At 49.7% G+C, this 10,209-nt stretch overlaps 1 protein-coding gene across 1 annotated transcript in view; it reads right to left on the reverse strand.

Moving 5' to 3' along the window:
• The window catches only part of HMCN2 (hemicentin 2), a 139,035-nt gene extending 129,471 nt beyond the window's left edge, over positions 1–9,564 (reverse strand). The window contains 1 exon segment of the mRNA XM_045563742.1: positions 9,315–9,564. Coding sequence (XP_045419698.1) covers positions 9,315–9,564 — 250 coding nt within the window.
• Between the last annotated feature and the right edge of the window lie 645 nt (positions 9,565–10,209).

Here is a 10,209-nt window from a genome sequence, read left to right on the forward strand (position 1 = left end):
GCCGGGGGTACAGAGGTTTCCTCCCTACCCGTCTTCCTTGCTGCCCACCTGCCGCTCACCCACCAGCCTCTCCAGGCAGTGAGACGGAGATGGATGCTTTCCTGTGGTTAATTAAAGCTGGTCCACGGCTCCATTTGTCATTTGGTGTCATCATGGCTCACCAGCCCGAAGGCCCCTCAGGGACAGGGAGCTCTCAGCAGGGTGGGCATTTCAAGACCCATCTTCCAACAGGATGGAGAGTGAAGTGCCAGGACCGGACAGGGTAGGACAGGACAGGACACTTGGCTTCTCCTCATGGGCGTTTACCCATGAAAGGGGTCGCTTGAGCCCTTTTTGGTCTCCCTTTTACCCTGTGCAGGCAGAGCTGGCCCTGGACAAAAGCCCCAACCACCTCACGTCCTAACATGCTGCCCTTCCTAGCACGGAGGTGATGCCACTGCTGTCGACGTTGGTGATGGTGACAATGACGACGTGTTGATAAGGATTGCGGTGGTGGTGATGCTAACAACTGCTGCTAGCAATGAGCACTTATTATTTCACAGGCTTTAGCTCGCCTCTATTAATGTCTCCCTGTTACAGCTGAAGATGCTGAGACTTAGAGAAGCTAATGCCCTTGGTGAAGGTCACACAATGAGTAAGAGAGAGTTAATGTCTACACTAGTGTCCTGGGGCTGCCATAACAAAGCACCACAAACAAGGTGGGTGGCTTTAACAACAGAAATGTATTCTGTCACAGGTCGAGGGGCTAAAAGTTCAAAATCAAGGTGTCAGCTTGCCCTCTCTGAAGGCTCTAAGGGAGAATTTGCTTCTGGTGACGCCAGCAATTCTTGGTGCTCCTTGGCTTATAGACAGACACATCGCTATAATCTCTGCCTCCATTGCACGGCCTTCTTCCCATGTGTCTGTGTCTCTGCTCTTCTTCTTATAAGGACACCAGTCATATTGCATTAAGGGCCCACCCTGCTCTGGTATGACCTCATCTTGACTTAGCTAATTCTGTCTAAGATGGCCCTATTTCCAAATAAGGTCTTATTCTGAGGCCCTCATAAGGACATGAATTTTGGAGGGCTGCTCTTCAGTTTAGTACAATGGCCAAAATCCATGTTTGGCTCCAATGCTTGTGTCCTTTGCCACTGGCCATCCTGCTTCCCAGAACAATGATGGTGACGGTGGCAATGGTGATGAAAATGATGATGGTGGCTACCATTGTTTCAACATTTACTAAGCACAATTTTGTTCCAAACGTTTGACATACATTTGCTTATAAAGGCCTTACAACCACCTATGAAGTCTACTAGCTTTTATTCTCATTTTATAGATGAGAAAATTGAGGCGCAGGGAGGTAAATGAGCTGTCCGAGGAACTGCAATTAGGAAGCAGTAGAAATGGGACTCCAGCCTGGGTCAGGCTGACCCCAGACGCAAGCCGTCAACCAGCCGTGAGGCTACAGACACTCAGCTCTTCCCCCAGTCCCATGTCCTGCTCCTGGACGGGGAGGGAGGTTCATGACTGGGGGTGGGCACTCGCTGAACAGCTGGGCAGATGTGGCGTGCAGTCCCTCCATGCAGGGCCTGCCAGCCGCAGGGATGATTAAACCCATGACCTGGGCTCCACTCAGGCCGCCCTCCAGCATATGAGCCCCAGAAGCCTGGCCTGGAACCATCTCTCCATAGGCGGGTTTTTTCCACTTGGCAACAGAATAGGAGGGTGTGGGGCCAGGCCCAGGACTCTCTCGGACATGTGAGGAGCAGAATGGCCCAGCCCCTCGCCCAGCCCCGAGTGTTCCAGTGGAGACGGCCAAGGCTGCAGCCAGGCCCGGAGTCCAGTCTCAGGAAGATCTCACGTCAAGGTTGAGGACTCTGCCCGGGGCCTGCAAGTCCTTTGCTCCTTCTCTCTCAAAGTGGGGCTCGAATCCTAGAGCCAACTCTGGACACTCAATGCCCCCTCCTCCAGCTGCAGGGACCCCAGGCAAGGTCCCACTCCCTGCCACCACTGTAGTCAAACTGCCTCCCCTTTCTGGGGCCCAGTTGTGCTGTCTCTAAAAGGCAGAGGTTGGAGAAAGTGACATCTAGCCTGCTAGAATTTTGACAGTTCCTGAGCCCAAGTGTGGGCGAACTTGATTCCCTTGAAAACACCCTAAAAGGACAGACATGATGGGACAGAAACCATCTGGCTGGGCTGAGGGTGCCAGGGCAAGCTGGCACTCTGCCTGGCACATGGAGATCCCTCAAGGATCACACATGGAGTAACTGGGTAATAGGTGCATTGGGACCCCTGGGGACGAGACCAGCTCATGCTGTGAAAGCTGACCTAGCACGCCAGACCCCAGCCCCTTCAGGGGACCTCCCGCCCTCAGACCCATTGCGTCCTTACCCTCTGGGCCTCCTTCCCCAGGCCTCCCAGGCCGTCTCGCTCCTAACACTGCTCCCTTGCAGAGATCCATGCCTGAAACGCCCTTCAACGAGATGCTCCTGGCCAGCCATCACACCCCGAGAATGACAGGGACATGCCTAATCCAGCTCACACCTCACAGGCTGCTCAGACCTCCCAGCCTCCACGGAGAGAGGTGCCCAGGGCCATGCTAAGCGGGTAGATTTTCCCCTGAGAGAGAGGACTCATCATTTCTGTTTCACTATGAGAGGCTGGTTAATAGCAGTGTCACTCGGGGTGATAGTAAAACACACACAAACACACACACACACACACACACACCCCAGACCCTGCAGTCCGAGTCCAAGCCATCCAGGCTCATGGGCAATTCTGTGTCCTGAATGCATTTGCTCTATTTATCTACACACTCACCCCTCACCGACTGCCTCTTCCCTTCAGAAAGACGGCAGACACCTGGAGCCCCAGGGCACCCAGGGCAGAAACTCCAGAAGATTGTAAAGTCACCAACAACTAAACAAATGCCGATTAAAATGGGCCACCATTTCTCACCCATCAAATCAGCAAAAAAAGACACAGTCATGTCCCTGATATTAGCAAGGGTGTGGGGAAAACAGTCTCCATACCCTGTTGGCACAGGGGCGAAATGGTATAGCATTTTTAGAGGACAGTTTGGCGGTATCTATCAAAATCAGAAAGGCTCACACACTTTAACAAAGCAATTTTATTTCTGGAACCTATCCTACAGATATATTTGCACGTATGTGTGTGCTTATCGTAAATAGACTGAAAGCAAACTATTGTCCATAGCAGGGGGATGGTCGGATAAATTAAGGCAATTCCTCCAATGGCATCTCCTGTAGTCATTAAAAACAATGGGAGAATCTCTATTTGCTGACATGGAAAGACATCTATGACATTATGTGGGGGAAAAAACAAGTTACAAAACACTTTATAATTTTTAAAAGTAGGTATGTATATGTATACAAGTGAATGTATGCACACACAAACACACACACACACACAAGGTCTGGAAGGACAGTAAAATATTAGAAGTATTTGCATGTTTAAGAGTAGTACTATGGCCGGATGTGGTGGCTCATGCCTGTAATCCTAGCACTCTGGGAGGCTGAGGCGGGCAGATTGTTTGAGCTCAGGAGGTCGAGACCAGCCTGAGCAAGAGACCTTGTCTCTACTAAAAATAGAAAGAAATTATATGGACAGCTAAAAATATATGTAGAAAAAATTAGCCTGGCATGGTGGCACATGCCACTAGTCCCAGCTACTTGGGAGGCTGAGGCAGGAGGATCGCTTGAGCCCAGGAGTTTGAAGTTGCTGTGAGCTAGGCTGACGCCACGGCACTCTAGTCTGGGCAACAGAGTGAGACGCTGTCTCAAAAAAAAAAAAAAAAGTGTAGCATTATTAGAATATTTTACAAGCATGTATTAATTTTGCAATTTTTTTAACAAAACAGATTATTAACCAAACAAGCTAAGCCCTGGTGCCAAAACTTGACAGAATACAAAGAAAAAACACCACTTACTGATCATACATATGAAACGAAATGCAAAACTCCTAAACAAAGTACTGGAAAACTAGAATCCAGTAGTATATTGAAGAATAAATCATGACCAGGCAAGCCTTATGCAAGGAATGCAAAAAATAGTTTAAAATTAAGGAATAACATTAATAGGTCAACAGGAGAAAGATTGTATAAACATCTCAACAAACATCAGAAAGTCACTTGCTAAAATTCAGCACTCGTCTCTGTTGGAATTCTTTGGTTTTTTTTTGCTTTTTTTGTTTTGGGGGGTTTTTCCCTTAGTAAATTAGGAATGAAAGCATCTTCCTTCACTTGACGACAAAAACCTCAAACCAAGAATCAATACCACACAACAAACGGCGTCAAATCCAAGGCAAGACAAGGATGACCGCAGCCACCACCATTGCCTAGCACTGTTCTGCAAGTTCGAGCCAGTAACTAAAACATCTAAAATACAAGAAATATTTGGTTGGAAAAGAAGCAACAGTATTATAATTTGGACAGGATGTGTCTGTCAACCTAGAAAACTCAAGACATTACAAAAAAAAAAAACTAGTTAAAAAAAAAACAGTAAAGAAGTTGGAAAGAAAATAAATATATGAAAATGAATCGCTTTCCAACATACTAGCAATACTCATTTGCAAAAAATGTAATGAAAAAAATATCCTAGGCAAATAGTAACAAAAACCAAAATATTTAGAAATAATCTTTAAAAGAAATGGGTGGAACCTATAAGAAAAAAAAAAACTAAATCTTGACTAAAGGAAATAAATATGTGAACAGAGGAAGAAGCATGCCTGCTGGATGGGAACAATTGAATGTTTTGAAAATGATAACTCTTCCCCAAAATCAAGATTCATCACAATTCCAAGCAAAATCACAGTAGAAATTTTATTTTGGAAGTTGACTAATTTTTCTCTATTTCATCTGAAAAACTAAACGCTCAAGAATATTTTGCAAATGATGAATAAGAATAAAAAGAAGAAGCTGAATACGGTGTTGGCCTAAGTGACTTCAGAAATGAGTGGAGTCTGCCAGACTCACGGCACAAGAACTGAGCCCTGGTTACTAAAGCTGTGTCCCGCAGGGCTGCAGCCGCACCAGTCTGAAGCCACTGCATGTGCACATGCTGGGACTGAACACTTGAGGAAATGGACAGCGGACGGTGAGAGCCGGGGTTGTCACTGCTAGACTGGGAGGTTACAGATAAGCAAGGGAGGGAGTTAGAATGATCCGTGAGGCAATAAATTAGAGTTGAAACATCAGCATAAACTCATGTTTACCTTAATATAGCTACAGATGTTTACATATAGAAACAGTTATAGATACACGTACACACACAGGTTATGTATACAGCATATATCTCCTTGCCCTGTCAGCTAAGGGAAGGTCTAGAAACAACGACACCCCAGTAGCAACAAGAACACTTAGCACCAGATCCTGGTTTCTAACACCATTTTCCAATCAAAGGAACCAGGGCTGCTTGGGGAAATGGCTAATTCAAGGACTGAGGCGGGAAATATGTAAGATGAGCCCAGAGCATCCAGTAGCACCAGAGAGTAAGAACGTACTTGAAAAAGAACATAAACCAAAAAGCCTACACACTGCACTTTCTGTACTATCTTCACAATAATTCTGTAAAGCTAAACCTGTTCTAAAATAAAAAGTTTATTAAATTTTTTTAAAGAAAAAAGAATATGGGGAAGGATTTTACCCTACTAGTACATATTATAAAGCCATTATAACTAATATAATTTGTCCCTGGCACAAGAGTGGTCATACAATGGACCAGAATGGAAAGCCCAGATAAATTCCTAACAGATAAAGTAATTCCAGATAAAGGCAGGGCCCAAATGAATGAAGAAGAAAAGGTTATTTGGTAAATTGCACCTGAACAGTTAAGCGTTCCATTCCAGAAGAACTAGACTCTTTTTTAGACTATGCTCCAATTTTTTAAATTTCAAGTTAAAGAATTAAATGTGAAGAGAGAAAGACAAAGCAAAAGGAAACAAAAATCTAGAAAATATGTCAAACTGATTTTCCAACAGGGAGAAAAACCTTTACAAGCGTGTAAGTGAAGAAATCACAAAGGGGAAAAAAAATCAATGGATTTCTCTACATACATGTTTAAAACTTCAGAACATCAAGAACCACAAATAATATTACAAGGCAAACAACCAGGAAAAATACTAATCACATTAAAAACACAGTTAATATCATCAACATAAAGCCCTCGTTCCAACTGAGAAGGAAACCACTGAAACCTCCAGAGGAAAAATCGGCAAAGAAACTGACAACTGACAAAAGAAGAAACTCACACAAAAAATCTACTGAACGCTCGAAAAACATTGAAGCTCACTAGCAATTAAAACAAGAAGATATCATTTTCCATCTTTTGAATAAGGGAAAAAAATATTTTGATCCTAATTCCCAGTGTTGGGGGCAGCTGCACTGAAACGGGCCCCTCAAATGCTTCTGGTGGAAGTTTAAACTCCCAAAACATTCTGAAAAACAACTTGAAGAGTCGCCCATCCACTCAGGATGTTAAAAATGGCCCTGGAATTCCACTTTGAGGAACTGAATCCTACAGAAAAACCAATCAAAGAAGAAGACAAAAATTTACACAAGAGTGTTTTTTGCAACATTTTAATAGAGAAAAACTGAACAACCTAAATTTTCAGCCAAGTGAACCAATCAGCAAATTTCCAACTTTTCTACTCTGGGAACATACCACTTTTTTCATTTAGAAACTTTAAAAAATATTTTGGAACCACAGGTCCTGGTTTGTCTCCAACCATGGACAGCCCAGAACCAGCGCTGTTTGCTCTGCACCCTCTCTTGGGGTTTAGGATAGGGGCTTCCTTTAAAAAAAACCCTCCCAGCATGCAGCCTTGGGGGCTGGGAAAGTCAGCTGGAACCCCTATTTTTCAAGCTCCTCTTCCATCAAAGGGGATTCCATTTGCTGAGTTGAAAGACACAGCCAAACCTACACCACAGCTCCAGTCACTGCTCAGAAACCTTCAGTGGCTGCTCACAGCCCAAAGAAGGAAATCCAAGTCCTCCAGTTCCTCAGCCCTGCAGTCTCGCCTGCGGCCAACTTCACCCCTCCCCACTTCCCTGCTCTACTCCTACACACAGCCAGCTCCCACACACACCTGTCCCTACACGTCAGCCACCCTGGCCATCCTCCAGCCCTCACCCAGGGAGCTCCGTGCATCCCAGGGAGTGCCCCATCCCTGCTGTATCCCAGCACCTGGCATCCTCCACGCAAACAGTCAAAACCCAGTAAACATCCACTCAACTCATGTTCTTCAAGCCCTGCTCTGAAGCTGCCTGTTCAGGGAGACTTTGCTCAGTCCCCTCCCCTGCTGACTCACTGATGGCCAGAAGCTGGTACCTGAGCCACCACGTGTCACTTTGTACTCCCCGCCAGGCCTGTCCCCAGCAGGCTGCCAGGTCATCGGTAGGAACCCTGCCCCCTTCACACTGTGGCTCCACACGCATCAGGGCCTCAATGCATGCTGAGTCCTCCCCACACCTGCACCAGCAGTGTCTCCAGGGATGATGATTTGGGGAACCAGGCGGGAGGACTGGGCTTTTGTTTCGTACAGGATGGCATGGTGGGCTGAGCTGGCGAAGGCTGGAGAGTTGCATGTCTGCTCAGCACCCAGTGGGGAGGGGTGGGGGGAGGGAGGCCTTCTGAAGCCGGTGGCCAGAGAGGGTGCAGCAAGGACAGCCCTCAGGAGCCCCAGTCTGGGCCCCGGAACACAACGTCTGGCTCCAAAAGGCTGCTATCCTGCCCTGCAACTGGCGTCAAGCATTTCCAAGACGAATGTGGGTTATGAATCAGGAATTATGTCATCTGGGCAGGTGGCCTTGGGGAAGTCTCATTGGAGTCCTGTGTCTGTTTCTCCAACTGTGAGATAAAGGAAGATTTGATGATCTCTAAGCTCCTTCAATGTGATGTCTTTGGAAGCTCAAGAACAATCCAGAAAAGGGGTGGGACGGCTGGGGGATAGAGGGTGACCTGTGTCCTAGCTAAGCCCCAGGACACACTGCACACCCCACCGCCTCACAACCCCCAACCTTGCTGCCCCTGACTCCAAGGCGGCAGCTGTCCATTTGATGTTCCCAGAAATCTTTTTCTAGAGCCCTGGCTTCTGAGCGTTGAGTCACAGAGCTCTTTAGAGCCCAGAGCTCCCGGAAAGAGAGTGGCCTCCAAGCCCCTAGACGACAGCTCAGCGCGAAGACCACATGGAATTATGTCTCGACACTGTTGCCCATCTTCTAAGTACCTGTGCTGAAGTTGTGATTAATAAATGCAAATTCTCCTAAAAGGGGTTACTAACCATACACCCTTTGGTCACTATGTATTTTCTCAGCACAAAAACCCTTTGCAGTACAATTCTGCAAGGAATCTGTCATTTTTTTTTTTCTGTTTTGTCTCTGGATAGGGGATGGTTAGATGGAGGGACATGGTAAAGCAACATGTAACTCATAGGATCTAGCTGGTGGGCATGCAGGTGCCGGATGTACTTTCCCCCCCTGCTTTACTGTGTTTGAAATTTTTCATTAAGAAAAAATGTTGGGGAAAAGCCGTCCTGCTAGTCCAGGTTGGGGACCTCCGCAGTGGGGCTTCCCAGGGACCCCTCTCAAGGGCTGAAAGGAAGGGCCATACTGGGGAAGCAGAGCTGTGGCCTGCAGGGGGGAGTGCAGGTGGGGCCCGGCAGGTGGAGGCACCGCTCGCTCACGGCCAAGGGCAGCTGCTGTTCTCCTCCCCTGCCCTGGGAAGACAGGCAGGGGCAAGATGCAGCAGGGGTGAGCTCGCTCCCCATCTGGGAACCCCATTTCGCTCCAAGGCCTATCTCTGGGGTCTCCAAAGGCCATGCTAGGAGTGAATTCTAAGAATTAACAAAAGTAAAAGCCCTAAAATGTCAAGGCGTCCCAGGTCCTGGACATGAGCGCCTCATTTTACTACCTCAGCAAGTTTCTGAGGCGGTTCTCACCGGTTCATAAATGGGGACAGTAAGGCTCAGGAAGGTGAGGTCACTTGCTGAAATCTCACAACCAAGAGGTGGCTGCGCTGCATGAACGCGGAGCCCCGGCCTATCCGACACTAGCCGGACAGCGCCAACGCGGGAGGCGGGGAGAGGGGCGAGCAGGTTCCCCGGGGAAGGGAAGGGACGGCTGCAAGGACCGCCCCAGGTGCCCCGGGTCCCCACAGCGTGATTGTGCCGAGAAGGCGTCCGCCCCGCCGCCGCACAGCCGGTGGATGTCCAGGTGCGCCTGGAGCGCAGTTGCAGGCGGATGGGCTGGCAGGTGGGCTGGCAGGTGTGCGCGCCGCGACAGCGCGCCTGGCGGGGCGGGTGGGGAGGGGTGCTACCTGGGTCGTGGAAGGGCACCAGCGCGTAGTTGGCGATGGCCTGGCTGCGACGGCTCAGGCTGCGCTCCAGAATGCGCGAAGCGCCGTCGATCACCTGCATCAGGTCGTCCCACATCGAGCCGGTGACGTCGAAGACGAAAGCCAGGGTGGCGTCCCCCGTGGTGGGGGGCAGCACAGTCCCGGGCACGCCGACCACTGACGCGGCCGCAGAGACTGCCATCAGCAGCCACAGGAGCGGCGCCCGGGGCATCGTGCTGAGCGCGGCGACCCGCTGCGGGGCTGCGGGTGGGTCGAAGCGAGCTGGGCCGCCCGGTGCACCGAGAGGCCGCCGGCGCGCGGCTGCAGCACGGAGCCTCGCTCGGTCGGTCGTGACACAGCCAGTGCGCGCGGGACAGGGGCGCGCGGCGGGGTCCCCCTGCTGGGAGCCGGAGGCGGGTCCTAGAGCCCACCCCGTTCAGGGTCACGGCCCGCCTCCTCCGCTCCCCCCACCGTGACTCAAACTTTCCCAGCCCCTGCTCGCCAGCCCAGACCCGAGGTTAGGGGAGGACGCGGGGCGGACGGCAGGAGGGAACTGGGGCCCAGCCAAGGCTGCAAGGGATGGGGATGCGCAGAGGACACCTGCGCCTCCCGCCGACAGCGCGCCCAACTGCGGGGGCGGGAGAGGGAGGGCGGGGGCCGCGACGGCCGTATGCGCCCCTCTCCCGCCTGGCCAACCGAAGTGGACCCTCGTTTTTCAGCTTCGTCCGCCCAGTCCCTCAGTAACTCCCCTAAACACGCACACACACACACACACTGCAACATCCTTTCTTTCTGCAGGGCTCTGCGGTTCCAGTTATTGCAATTATTACTGCTGTCATTAACAACCGGAAGTCAAGCACTTACGTGTGCTAAGCAT

The sequence above is a fragment of the Lemur catta genome, chromosome 10, assembly GCF_020740605.2.
Source record: "Lemur catta isolate mLemCat1 chromosome 10, mLemCat1.pri, whole genome shotgun sequence".
NCBI classification, from domain to species: Eukaryota; Metazoa; Chordata; class Mammalia; order Primates; family Lemuridae; genus Lemur; species Lemur catta.